Source organism: Rattus rattus, chromosome 1, assembly GCF_011064425.1.
Source record: "Rattus rattus isolate New Zealand chromosome 1, Rrattus_CSIRO_v1, whole genome shotgun sequence".
Classification (NCBI taxonomy): domain Eukaryota; kingdom Metazoa; phylum Chordata; class Mammalia; order Rodentia; family Muridae; genus Rattus; species Rattus rattus.
This window is the reverse complement of record NC_046154.1, coordinates 45,336,860-45,351,440: the sequence shown is the minus strand read 5'-3', so window position 1 is coordinate 45,351,440 and position 14,581 is coordinate 45,336,860. Positions and strand designations below refer to the sequence as shown.

General features: G+C 43.3%; 1 protein-coding gene across 1 annotated transcript in view; it reads right to left on the bottom strand.

Annotated features, from left to right (window-relative positions):
• Positions 1 to 12,205: 12,205 nt before the first annotated feature.
• The window catches only part of C1H1orf185 (chromosome 1 C1orf185 homolog), a 39,826-nt gene continuing 37,450 nt past the window's right edge, over positions 12,206 to 14,581 (bottom strand). The window contains exon 6 of the mRNA XM_032891013.1: positions 12,206 to 12,664. Coding sequence (XP_032746904.1) covers positions 12,270 to 12,664 — 395 coding nt within the window. The 3' untranslated portion in view covers positions 12,206 to 12,269. The remainder of the gene's footprint in view (positions 12,665 to 14,581) is intronic.

The window sequence follows — 14,581 nt, the reverse complement described above, 5'->3', positions numbered from 1 at the left end:
GGTTCATTCCCTGACTAGCTCATTACTTATTTAACCCATTCAAACTAGTTTATGTCTTTGGCTACCTCTCCTCACGTAGTTCTCCGTGTCTCCCTTGAATCTCTCTGCTCTTCTCTCCCCGTGTCTCTTTTTAGTCTCTCGCTGTTTCCGGAGTCCTCTCTCTTCCCGCCAGTGTGCCACCTTCTATCCCTGCCTTAGCTTACTTCAGCTTTCTTATTGAGAGGTGACGCATATGTATAAGAGATTCTCTGTGCAGGCCTTGAAGTTACTGAGTAGCTGAAGTTGTCCGTGAACTTTTAGTCCTTCTGCCTCTACCCTCTAGGGCAGGGATTACAAGTGTGAATACTACAGTGTGAATACAAGTGTGAATACTATCATAGTACACCCAGGGTCTTGTACATGCTAGGCAAGCCCTCTACCACTGAGTCCTAATCCAGCTTGTCTTTCTGATGTTAAAAGTTACTTTAAATAAAGACTTGCTTGCGTTAAACTGGGAGAAAAATTATACAGCTGGGCATGGTGATGATCCGAATTCGTGGGCTGGAAGCAGGAGGATCAGGAGTTCTAGGCCATCTTTGGTTACGTAGCAAGTTCTAGGACAGTTTGAATTATGTGATACCTCGCCTCGAAGCAAAACAGAGCAAAGCAAAACAACAAAATAGTTTCAGGATTAATTTCATAAGGCTTGCAACTATTTTTTGGTTTGTGACTTTTTTTAGACAGGGTTTCTCTATGTAGTCCCAGCTGTCTGAGAACTTGCTTTGTTGTTCAGACTGGCCTCGAACTCATAGAGATCACCCTGCCTCTGTTTCCCAAATACTGGAATTAAAGGCATGGGCCACCACACCTGGCTCTGATGTTTGTGGGTTTTAAAAAATTATTATTGTTATTGTTGTTGTTGTTGTTGGTGGTGGTGGTGGTGGTGCTGGTGGAGGTGGTGGCGGTGGTGGCGGTGGTGGCGGTGGTGGCGGTGGTGGTGCTGGTGGTGGTGGTGGCGGTGGTGGCGGTGGTGGCGGTGGTGGCGGTGGTGGCGGTGGTGCTGGTGCTGGTGCTGGTGGTGGAGGTGGTGGTGGCGGCGGCGGTGGTGGTGTGTATGGGGTCCCTGGAGGCCTGAAGAGGACTCGCTGCCGCTGGAGTTGCAGCGGTTGTGAGCCTCTTGACATGGATGTTAGGAACTGAATTCCTGTCCTCTGCGGGAGCAGTCTTGACTCAACTGCTGGGTCGTTTCTCCAGCCCTAACATTTGGACTTCTATCCACTGGTTTTGAGAAATAGACTGCTTTACCCGCCCCACCCCGCCTCCCGGCCTGCGAACAAGACAGTATGTGGCTCTCTTTTCTGCTCGTAGCTAGTATGTCCCCTGGAAAGGCTGTGCGGGGACGTAGTCACTGTTTGTGTAGGAGGGCAGGGATGCCAGACGATGAGCATTAGAGGAACCTGGATGAACTGCCCTGGGGTTCATGTCATTGTGTGACTTTCAGATACATTTGCCAAAAGGTTCTCTCACTGATTAACCCAGTCCGGATCCATTGTCTATGATGTCAACAGAATGGATCCGAATTTGAAAGACAGATATACTTGGTGAAAACACTTCAGCTTCCAACTTCCGTCCTTCTGGTCTTCGCCCTCTTTACTTCCCTCTCTGGATTCCTCTTCCTTCCTTCCTTCCTTCCTTCCTTCCTTCCTTCCTTCCTTCCTTCCTTCCTTCCTTCTCCCTCCCTCCCTCCCTCCCTCCTTCTCTCCCTTCTCCATTTCCCTCCTTTCTATGGTGCTTAGATTTATACCAAGGGCTTTAGAGCATGCTGGGCAAGCATTCTACCGTTGGACTTTTTCATCTACTGTAAAAAAATTAAAATCGCACTTACTTATCAGTGCAAAACTTGAGGACGGATGCAGTGCACATGTGTAGGTCACAGACAACTTGCGGAAGTTGGTTCTCTCCCTCCACCATGAATTATGTGGAATTGATTCACAGATTGGTGGCAAGTGACTTTTCCTATTGAACCATCAGGACAACCCTTTTAAAACTTTTTTTTTTCTTTTTCTTTTTTTCGGAGCTGGGGACTGAACCCAGGGCCTTGCGTTTGCTCGGCAAGCGCTCTACCACTGAGCTAAGTCCCCAACCCAAAACTTTTTAAAATTAATTAATTTGTTGTGTTTTGAGGATTTCTCTGTAGCCCAGCCTCAAACTTGTGTAATTCCTTGCCTTCACTATGCCTGGTTTGTTTGTTTTGTGTGTGTGTGTGTGTGTGTGTGTGTGTGTGTGTGTGTGTGTGTGTGTGTGTGAGATCCCTATCACTATGTTGTCAATCAATGCTGGCCTTGAATTCACCCTGTAACCCAGGCAGGCACCCTGGAACTTGTAATGCTCCTGCCTCAGTACTCAGTATTCATAGCAGTTGGTTTTGTATTACCAGGCCTATTTTTTTTTAAAGATTTATTTATTGTGAGTACATTGTCACTCTCTTCAGACACAACAGAAGATCTTGTGAGCTACCATGTGGTTGCTGGGAATTGAAGTCAGGACCTCTGGAAGAGCAGTCAGTGAGTGCTCTTAACCACTGAGCCATCTCTCCAGCCCCTTACCAGCCCTATTTTTAAAATTCTTAAAGTGTCTGTCTGTAGGTGCCTTCAGAGGTCAGAGGCACTGGATTCCCCTGGAGTTGGAGTTACAGGTGCTTATGAGCCCCCTGACATGGTGCTGGGAACTGAACTTGGGACCCTGGCGGATCATTAAGTGTTTTTAACCACTGAGAATCTCTTCAGTCCCACCAGAAGCCTTTTTTAAAAATATTTTATATTTTTGTGACTGCCTCTCACTGTGTAGTTCTGGTTGGCTTAGAACTCATTGTGTAGACCTAGTTATCCTTGAACTCACAGAGATTCATGTACCTCTGCTTCCAAAGTGCTGAGATTAAAAGTGTGTGTCAACATGCCCAGACACTTTTTTAAACTTCTCTTTTTGATTAAGAGACATTTTTACACTTTTTAAAACTTCTCTTTTTGATTAAGAGATATGTGAGCAACTTATACTGTAATATATTTTAAGTGACTTTATCACATTCACATACATTTATTTATTGATTGATTGATTGTATACGTATGTGTATGTGTGTGTGTGTGTGTGTGTGGGTGTGGGTTTGTGTGTGTGTGCCACACGGTGTTTGCTGTTCAGAGGACAACTTCTGTGGGAATCACATCTGTCTTTCCATGTGTGGGCCCATGGGATCAACCTCAGATCATCAGGCCTAGCTGCTTTACCTCTGAGACATCTCACCAGCCTTGTAATACATATTTTGTAATTATTTTGGGGACAGTTAAGAGGAAATACAGCATGCCCCATTTCACAGCAGACATTTGTCGGCTCCTGTGGCTATGTGGGGGACACATGCCTTGAGTCTGGAGTAGTAAATGGGGACAGTGCTTGATCCTAAAATATTTCATAGCTCAGGGAAGTGTAAGGAGGTTGAACAAACAAAGGACTTGCTTTGGCTTTGGGAACAAATATTCTTTATTTATGTGCTGGGAAGTGAGCTCATGGCTTCCTGTGTGCTAAGCACATCCTCTTCCACTCAGATCCATTCCCAGCCCCGAGGATAAGCATGGCTTGACTTCATCAATAAAATTGTCTTGCTTTGAAAAACATCTAATTCATTTACTGCTCATTACTCCAGTTGATAGCATGAACCTGGGAGAGTGGACCTAAAAATAAGGCAGACTGAAGTCCCACGCAATAGTCAACTTTATTCAGAGCATCAGACGTTTTACACTCTGAGGGTTAAGGAGCATCACCTGAGTAAAGTGTCAATCACAGGGACAAGACCCATGTGGCAAAAGCATGGTTTTCCAGAGGCTTATGAATAACAGCCGAAGTAAACATGTCCCTATCCGATACACCAGGAAGAAGCATGAAAACACATTCCAAGAAAAATTCTGTGTTTTTGAAGAAACTGAGGCTACAAGACTGTTGTCTCATTGTCTTGGAGTTTCCTCACAAGCATTCATAATTCTCCTCGCACTATTCCATTCTTGGACTGTGCTGTGACTACTAACTAGAGGCAAATAATACTTTCCCCACAATGTCTGCCTGAAATGTCTCATTCACATTTAAACTTTTCTGTTGTGATAGAGGGCTAATATCCAATATATACAAACAGCTCAAGAAGTTAGATTCCAGAGAGCCAAATAACCCTATTAAAAATGGGGTTCAGAGCTAAACAAAGAATTTTCAGTTGAGGAATATCAAAGAAGTACTTAAAGAAATGTTCAACATCCTTAGTCATAAGGGAAAAGCAAATCAAAACAACCCTGAGATTCTACCTCACACCAGTCAGAATGGCTAAGATAAAAAACTCAAGTACAGCAGATGCTGGCGAGGATGTGGAGAAAGAGGAACACTCCTCTATTGTTGGTGAGATTGCAAGCTGGTACAACCACTCTGGAAGTCAGTCTGGTGGTTCCTCAGAAAACTAGACATTGTACTACCTGAGGATCTAGCTATACCTCTCCTGGGCATATACCCAAAAGATGCCCCAACACACAACAAACACACATGCTCCACTGTGTTCATAGCAGCCTTATTTATAATAGTCAGAAGCTGGAAAGAACCCAGATGCCCTTCAACAGAGGAGTGGATACAGAAAATGTGGTACATTTGTACAATGGAGTACTACTTAGCTCTCAAAAACAATGATTTCATAAAACTCATAGGCAAATGGATGAAATTAGAAAATATCATCCTGAGTCAGGTAACCCAATCACAAAAAAAACCCTCACATGGTATATACTCACTGATAAGTGGATATTAGCTCAAAAGCTCGAGTTATCCAAGATACAATCCACAGACCACATGAAGCTCAAGAAGAAGGATGACCAAAGTGCAGATGCTTCAGTCCTTCTTAGAAGGGGGAATAAAAATATTCATAGGAGGAGATATGGAGACAAAGTTTGGAGCAGAGACTGAAGGAATGGTCATTCAGAGCCTGCCCCACATGGGGATCTTGCCCATATACAGCCACCAAAACTAGACAATATTGACGAAGCCAAGTGCATGCTGACAGGAGCCTGATATAGCTGTTTCCTGAGAGGTTCAGCCAGAGCATGACAAATACAGAGGCGAATGCTAGCAGCAAACCACTGAACTGAGAACAGGGTCCCCATTAGAGGAGTTAAAGAAAGGATTGAAGGAGCTGAACTGGCTTGCAACCCCATAAGAACAACAATACCAACCAACTAGAGCTCCCAGGGACTAAACCACTACCCAAAGACTACACATGGACTGACCCAGAGCTCCCAGGGACTAAACCACCATCCAAAGAGAACACATGGACAGACCCATGGCTCCAACTGCATATGTAGCAGAGGACAGCCTTGTTGGGCACCAGTGGGAGGAGAAGCCCTTGGTCCTGCCAAGGCTGGACCCCCCAGTGTAGGGGGATGTCGGGGGAGGGGGAGGCAAGAAGGGGGTGGTGGTTGGGGAGGGGAACAACCTCATTGAAGAAGGGGGAAGTGGGAGGGGGAGGGGATAGGAGGCTTATGGATGGGAAACCGGGAAAGGGAATTACATTTTTTAAATGTAAATTTAAAAAATCCAAAAGAAAAAATTCTGTTGCTTTTGTGGCATGTGGTAGCACTGTAATTACATCTATTTTTTTTCTCCAGCAACTTAGACATCACAGAGGTCAGTATCTCCTTCCCTAAACCAAGGGGCTCTTGGGCTTAGGATCTGTGTTGTTCATCTCCTTCCAGGCATAGCTGGTTAGAGAGGTGCAGGGGGTCTTTGTTGGGTGACAGCTGACAGCCAACGGCAGACCTTTCCTGGAAGTCTCTGTCCATTTGTGTGTGTGTGTGTGTGTGTGTGTGTGTGTGTGTGTGTGTTTGTTTGTTTGTTTTTCAGCTCTTGAGAGTTAAACAGTCACAGATTAGGAGACTTGGGATTTTTTTTGGTTCTTTTTTTTTTCGGAGCTGGGGACCGAACCCAGGGCCTTGCACTTCCTAGGCAAGCGCTCTACCACTGAGCTAAATCCCCAACCCCGAGACTTGGGACTTTATAATAATTATAGTCTTGGGCTAGGGAAATGGCTAAGTGGTTAAGTGTATTTTGCTATTCAAGCCTGGTGTCCTAAAAGCCTGACATGGTGTCTATCTATTATCATAGCACTATTATAGCAAGATAAGAGGCTGAGATAGGAGAAACCCCTAGAAACGTGTGGGCCAGCTACCCTGTGGAACACAGTGTAGGGACAAACAACAGGGGCCACCAATGTAAAGCGTGAGGACCATCAGTGAGGGTGTTCTCTGACTCCACACACATGCTGTGAGAGTGTGCAGCTGCATGCACACACACCACATGCACATAACACATTAATAATAAAGTTACATTCTTTGAGTAATCATGACCAACAAATGAAAACAAAGTTTATTTATCTGGCTATAAACACAATGGAAAATGGAGATCCGAGTAATTCTATTGTAGAGTATAAATATATAACTTCATTTTTTTTCCTGAAAAGTGCCTTTAGTGCCAAGGATCATTTGAACCCAGGGCTTCACACAGTCTAGACAAGCATCCCTCCCCTGAGCTATATACCCAGCTCTATCTTACTTCGAGGTAGAGTCTTGCTAAGTTACCCAGATGGCCTCTCGGATGCTCTTGGTAGTTCAGACAAAGCTCGTGCTTGGACTCTCCTGCCTCTCAGCCCCCACCAAGAAGCTGACGTTACAGGTCTATATCGCCAAGCCTGGTTTCTAAAATGTATGTTTTGGTGAAAAGGAGGAATAATGCCATTGAGTACGGTGGCTGAAATTGTAAAAATATTTCTTTGGTTTCAACTCAAAATTAAAAGTTTTCATTCAAATATTTTTAAAGTTATTGTAATTTAAAGGATTTTCTCTTTAATTTGTTTTAAGCTGGTAGTAGTGGCACAGAGGCAGGCAGAGCTCTGTGGGTTCAAGGGCAGTCTGGTTTGTACAGCAAGTTTCAGGCCAGCCAGAGCAACACGGTGAAGCCTATCTCAAAACAAAAGCAAAATTCAAGTTATTTATTTTTAATAGAGAAATTCATACTTTGTAGTCTGGGCTGACTTGGAACTCATTATGCAGCCCAGACTGGCCTTAGAGTCATGGTGATGCTCCTGCCTCAGCTTCTGAATTGCAGACATGCACCTGCTGCACACTTATGTTTTTTGTTTGTTTTTTTTTTTGTTTGTTTGTTTTTTTTCCTTTTTAACAAAAAAAGTAAGATTGTCAAGATCCGAAGAAAGACTTCTGTGAGCTGGCAGATGGCTTCTGTTTTTCTGCTGCGTCGCCTACAGAGGGAGCCCTTGCTACAAACCTAAGCTTGTCCCTCCAGACTTGAACATTGAGCCTGCCAGTAGGAGGAGCTGGGAAACAGAATAGAAGGGCTTAGTTAAGGGTTAGGTAGGTTGGCTTTATATTGTGTTGGGAATCAGGAATCTTACTTCATTTTCTTCTCACTTTATTCATTTCCTCGTAGGTGTCTTTAGTTTTTATTTTATGTATATGAGTGTTTTGTGTGCATGTGTGTTCTTGCACCAAATGTGCGCCTGGTGCCCTCAGAGGCCAGAAGTAGACGTGAAAGGCCCCTGGTATTGGAGTTACAGATAACTGTGAGACACTATATAGGTGCTGGGAATTGAACCTGGGTCCCCAGGAAGAACATCCAGCGTTCTTAACCACTGAGCCATCTCTTCAGCGCTGGGATCTATTTCTTGAATAATGTTAGTTACAAAAGGAGGATGTTAAGTTGCAGGTATTTTGAAATAGTGTATGCATGTGCCTCTATACAGTACTTATATAATTTATATTCATATATAATGTGTCTATATGTATGTGTGAATAGAACTATATACAGATATTAATGTACTAACTTATACTTTTGGTAAAACCCTTACAAACAACCCAGTAATAAAAAGCCCGGCACAGGGATCTCCTCTCTCCCTTCTCTCCCTCCCGTTCCTTCTTTGCTCTGGACATGGGCTGATCAGACCATCAGTTAAAATAACCAGGGCATTCTGGTGGAGACCTATGGTACTCAGAATAGAGCTATCTCTTGTGTACTTCTTGCAACTCCAACTGTAGCTGTGTTGCATGAAAACTTGAGATGAATGCTCTGATGATGCTAACATTTGAGCACAACCAGTATAGGCCACTGGTTCCCAAGGTTTTAATGTAGGTGAGACTTCCCTGTGGAAGCCACTGAGATGGAAATTCTGGGGTCTGTTCTAAGTGCTGTTCTAATGAAGGTCAAGAATCTGTTTTGTTGGTTTTGGTGCTTCATGTTGAACCCAAAGCCTCATTGGTGCTACATGCTAAACACTCGCCCGGGTACTGAGGCCAGGTGCAGTGCGAGCCATTGTGGCCTTTTTCCCCAGAGGGCAGTCAAGAAACTTTGACAGTGTCAGCATCCTGGTTCCTGAAGGCATACAGGATGCATGGGGTTGGGGGAATGCGACTGTTTCCATTTATAAGTTGGCAGATAGAGCCACCGTGAACACTGATGGGCTTCAACTTAGTAGTCTCAAGGCATGAAGTAGAGGCTTAGTAGCAGAGAAGCCTGTCAGACAGCCTCTACCACACAAGTCCCAAGCAAAGTGCTCCAGTAGCATCTTTCTTCCAAAGTGTTGGGTAGTATTCTAATGGGTCTAAGGCAGGACAGAAGCTAAAGGAATCCAAACAAGCCTTAGGAGCTCTGTCTTGCAGTTTGGACCCATTTCCACTTTCTTTGTATGTATGTCTCAACACACACACACACACACACACACACACACACACACCTATCTATCCTATCTATCCTATCTATCCTATCTATCTATCTATCTATCTATCTATCTATCTATCTATCTATCTATCTATCATCTATCTATCTATCTATCTATCTATCTATCTATCTATCTATCTATCTATCTATCCATCTATCCATCTAGTTGACAGGCTCTCTTATCTCCTATTTATCCCTTTGGAATGAAAATGTCTATCCTCTACCTTTATATTTATTTATATATTTATATTTATTTATATATTTATTTATATATATGTCTATCCTTTATATTTCAGTGTTTTGTTTTGTTTTATGAATTCATAGTTGGAAAGAACTTCATCTCTGTATGAGCAATACCTTGGATCTCATTGCATCTGACTGGACTTGCTACTCCTTAAATAGTTCAGCTTGGCTTAGAGCTTGAAGCAATCTTTAGTTTTCCTAGTGCTGGGGTTTGCAGGCATGCGCCATATCTGATTTTGATGGCATTATGTGAAACTTTGGATTTAGGGCTTTTCTTTTTCCTTCCTTCACTCCCTCCTTCTTCCTCCCTTTTTGAGTGCTAGAGACTGGACCCAGGCGTCTCAGTGTTGTGGGTGAGTTCTGGCCCTGATCTACATCTCTGGTTCTAGGGTTGAGGGTTGATATTGGAATGATGAGACTTTAGGGAATATTAGGATATACGGGATATATTTTGCATGTGAGAAGGACATGAGTTGTAGGGAGCTAGAGGTGGAATGATGCTGGTTCCATGTTTATAATCTTCAAAGCTTGTGTGTTAAATTTCTAACCACCAACGATTAGTAAGCGATTTGCTTTTGATGGCTCTGCCCTCATGAGTAGGATAAATGGGAAGACCCCATAGCCGGGTATGATGGGATTCCCCTTTTACCTCAGCAGGTGAGGTGGAGGCTCTAAAACAGCAGCTCTCAAAATTGTGGGTCTCAAATCCTTTGGGGGTCAAAAAAGCCTTTTATAGGAGTCACCCAAGACTAGAAAGCACAAATGTTTACAATTCATAACAGTAGAAAAATTAGTTATGGAGTAGCAGTAAAAATAGCTTTATGGTTGGGGGTCAAGGCAGCATAAGGAACTGTTATGGAAGGGTTGTAGCATTGGGAAGGTTGAGAGCCACTGCTCTCGAGGGCCATGGGCCCGAAGCTCTGGGTTTGATTCCTAGGGCTGGGGGAGAAGCAGCCTGAGAAAGCGCTTTTGAGTCTTCATCCACTTCAGATGCAGCAAAAATACAGCTCCCCAACCCCTTCTCTCCTTTTCTTTTATTATTCTATTTTTTCCCCTCTTCTTGGTAGTAATGAGGATTGAATTCAAGGCCTTATAGATGCTAAATGCACATTCTACATTGAGCTAATGTATTCCCCTTAAACCTGAGACGACAACCTTCTATATACCTATATACATTGGCACTGGCACCTTTGGCTAGTGCCCTAGGAGAAGAAAATGTCTGCTGTTTATACACCACATAATCTATGTTGTTTTTGTTTTAGAAACCTGGATGGATTTAGACCGTCTCTTTAAATATTTAAAACTTTCAACATGGACTCATGAATTCTTATTACCTATTTCTATTTTTTTGTGAGAAAGTGTTTTACTTCATAGCTTGGCTGGCCTGGAGCTTGCTGGGTAGATGAGGCTGGCCTTGAACTCAGAGAGATATGCCTGTCTCTCCATTCTTAGTGCTGGGATTAAACATGTGCACCATCAAGCGAGGATTGGTTCTTCTTCCTCCTATTTTTCTGTTTTTTTTTTTTTTTTTGGTGGTGTTATTTATTTAAAAAATTGTTTTTTAGTGTGTGTGTGTGTGTGTGTGTGTGTGTGTGTGTTTGAGAAAGGTTTGTCTGTGTAACCCTGGTTGTCGTGGAACTCACACTGTAGACCAGGCTGACCTCTAATTCAGAGATCCTCCTGCTTCTGCTCTTTTGTCCCACAAAAGCAGAATTGAAGACATATGCCACCACAGGTCAGCTTTTTGAATTCTTCATTTTTGAAATTTTTAATTATGTATATATGTATGTGTGGCAGAAGGGCAGGGCTGTGTGTGCCTGCAGAGCCCAGAAGATGTTGGATTTCCTGAAGCTGTAGATAATAGGGCGTGTGTGTGTGTGTGTGTGTGTGTGTGTGTGTGTGTGTGTGTGTATAATAGATATAGCATGACTATATAAGTATAGAGATATCAGATAAACTAAACAAGAAATAGACCCTGTGAGTCCCAGCATGTAGGTACTGAACCAAACTTGGGGCCTCTGCAGGACAGGAGGAGTTGTTAACTGTTGAGCCATTTTTCTAGCGTCTTGTGGATTCTTTATAATTCAATATGTAGTTATAAACTGTCGTAGTGTGCATCATGAACAAAACAATTTAAAACCTTTATTTTGGGCTGGGCATGAAGGTGCACGCCTTTAATCCCATCGCTTGGGAGGCAGAAGCAGGTAGATCGCTGTGAGTTCCAGGCCAACCTGGTCTACAAAGTGAGTCCAATACAGCCAGGGCTGTTACACAGAGAAAACCTGTCAACAACAACAACAACAACAACAACAACAACAACAACAACAACGACAGCTTATTTCCTGTATCCCCTAATTTGAACAGAGGAATCTCTCACAGAGGAAGTGGGCCAGGATTGCTCTCTGCTTTCTTTGATCCGGCTATGCTAACAGCCATTTCTCAGCGAAATGTTATGGTGGAGAATAGTTTTTGCCAAGATCTGAGCATTAACCGTGTTTATGGTCACTGGGAACCACCAGTATAGCATGTACAGTATGGATATTTAGGAGATCCGATGCCCTCTTCTGGTGTGTCTGTAGAGAGCGACAGTGTACTCGCGTACATAAGATAAATAAAGTGTTTTAAAAAATAAAAAGGAAGGCTTTCGTCTCAAAAGGTGTCTTTGGCTGTTGCCTAGAGGGTGAATCATTAAAGAGTAGAGAGGTAGTGATGAGGCAAGATGAATAGCAGAAGTGAAGGTAGCAGCAGATGACAGAAAGAAAAGAACAAATTGATGGACCTGAATGTAGAGATGAACCGGTTTTGAATCCGTAGGTGAGTTCTGGATGTATATATCCATTGCTGGTTGTCACTGTGTGCCCTAAGTTCCAGAGTCAAAACATTAAGATAAAATACAAAGGTGCTGGAGAGGTGGCTCAGTGGTTAGAGCTCCGGCTGCTCTTCCAGAGGTCCTGAGTTCAATTCCCAGCAACCACGTGGCAGCTCACAACTGTCTGTAACTCCAGTTCCAGGGGATCTGACACACTCACACAGACATACACGCAGGCAAAACACCAACGCTCATAAAATGAAAATAAATAAATCAGTTAATATAAACGTATAAAACCCAGTAAGGGCTGGAGCCACTTTATGATAAAGAACAAGAAAAGCAATATTAGTACAGACATGATAAGAGACTCAGAAGTTCATGGTGCAGTTTTAACTTTACCTGCTTTCACTCTATACCAGGTTTCAAAAGAAAAAAAAAGTCATTCAATGTCAAACTGAAGGTTGTGTTTGTTAACCTCTGTGTTTTTTTGTACAAACATTTCCTTAACGCTCTCAGCTTTTTCCGCACTACAAAATGTTGTGTTCGCTGAGTTTCCAGGCCATTCTTCTAGTGAAATGGATGACAGGTATGCGAGCACCTTCTCGGCTAGAGGCTCCCCGAGTAGAGGCTTCGCGGGGTTCTTGTCTTCAAGAGAATTATCAGAAAACCAGTCTTCAGCTGCTTCTACGCTTTGGCTGCAGTAAGAACTAGACATGGATGTCGATACGCTCATTGTCGCCACACTGCTGCCATTGACTACTGAGGTCATCTCAGGGGACTCACGGATGGCGGGATCCAGGGTGCAGAATTCAACTTTAGAGTGATTTCTGATAGCTGTTTAAAAAAAACAAAGAAAGAAAAGTCAAGCCTTTGGTTCTTGGAGGTTCGAGACAGGCATTTCTCATGCATGCCTGGTTGTGTGCTGGGATTAAATGTGTGCACCACCACCGCCCAACTCGTTTCTTTTTCTCTTTTCTGAGTTAGTGCTTTTCCACACAGCCCACTCTGTCCCAGAACTTGCTCTGTAGACTAGGTTGGCCTTGAACTCAGAGATCTACCTGCTCTGTCTCTTGGAGTGCTGGGATTATAGGTATTTGCCACTGTGCCCAGCTGAGACGTTAAATCTTGATTAAGACTCTTTTTAGGGGCACTGTTGCTAAGATAATGCTAGAAGGGAAAATACAAAGTCACTATCATCTGTAGAATATTAAATATTTGATATTTAAACATTCTAATCCAGGAGAATAGTCTAGTTAGGTTGGAAATCTCAGTCCTACAGTGTGCCTCTAAAATGTTTCTTAGAAACATTAGAAACTGTAGAAAACCACAACCACTCAAAATGCAGTGCTGTGGAGTCCAGTCCCAGAGGGTACATCTACAAACCATTCCCACACCTGAGGCTGGGGGACACTGGGCAGACGAGGGGGCAAAGACCGGAAGAGTCAGAGGATGAGGCGTCTGCTGTGAGACTGTGTCTCCTGGGAGGTCTGAAGTTACGCCCATAAAGACTCGCCCACGTGACTGCCCAGTCTTGAGCTGAGCATGGATGAAACCAACGGACAAGGTGGACAGGGATAAGCCCATGAGGCCTACACTGACAACGACAGAAAATCGGAAAGCTGGGAGGGGTGGTCTTCCCCAGGGGAGAGCACACCAATTGCTTGTCCAGTGCCAAATGGTTAGCTTTGAAAATACACAACCAATATAGGTGGAACAGGTTGTATTTAGCAATGTATATGTTTAGTGATAACGGTGAAAAGAGAGGTCATAGGTTTGAAGGAAATTGGAGACGGGTATTTGGGAGAATTTGGAGGGAGGAAAGGTAATGGCGAAATGTTGTAATTATATTAGAAAGTTTTCTTAGGGCTGGAGAAAAGGCTCAGCAGTTAGGGGACAAATTACTCCGTGTTTCTATGAATTCATGGCACGGGGCTTACATCCACTTTTAACTCCGGCTCCAGGAGATCTAACACCCTCTTCTGGACAACTTGGGCAACTGAATTCACTTGTACACTCCCCACCCCCCAAATTAAAAGTGGGGTTGTTGTTTTGAGACAGCATCTCTCTATGTTGGGTGGCCCCAACTGGCCTGTAACTATGTGGACCAGGCTGGCTTCTGATTCAGAACAACCTTTCCCTTCCAAGTGCTAAGGCTGAAGGCACTCACTACCATGCCTGGCTCAAAAACGTTTTTTTTTTTTTTTTTTTTTAAGCTAAAAACAATCTCTTAATGATTTATAGTTGAATATTACATTATTTTTTGAAAAACATTAATGAGCAGGGTCCTAAAAACCATTTTGTCCACAGTGAGTGGTGAGATCCCATGCATGGGTGGCCTTCTGCCAATAACAATATTTTTCTCTGAAGCTGTATTTATCTATTTATTTGTTTTGAGACAGAGTCTCTCTGCATAGCTATGGCTGTTCTGGAACTCACTATGTAGACCAGGTTGGCCTTGGACTGATAGAGATCCTCCTGCCTCTGCCTCCCAAGTGCTAAGATTAAAGACATGAGCTACTATTGCCTGCCTAGCATATTGTTTCCTCTTAAAGTCATTTTGACATTTTTAAAATAAATGTTTAAAATATATACAAAGACATACAACATTTCCCATTTACTGCCAAGCAGTGATGACACACGCCTTTAACCCTGGCACTAGGGAAGCAGAAGCAGGCAGATCTCTGAGTTCAAGGCCAGCCTGGTCTACAGAATGAGTTCCAGGACAGCCAGGGCTACACAGAGAAACCCTGT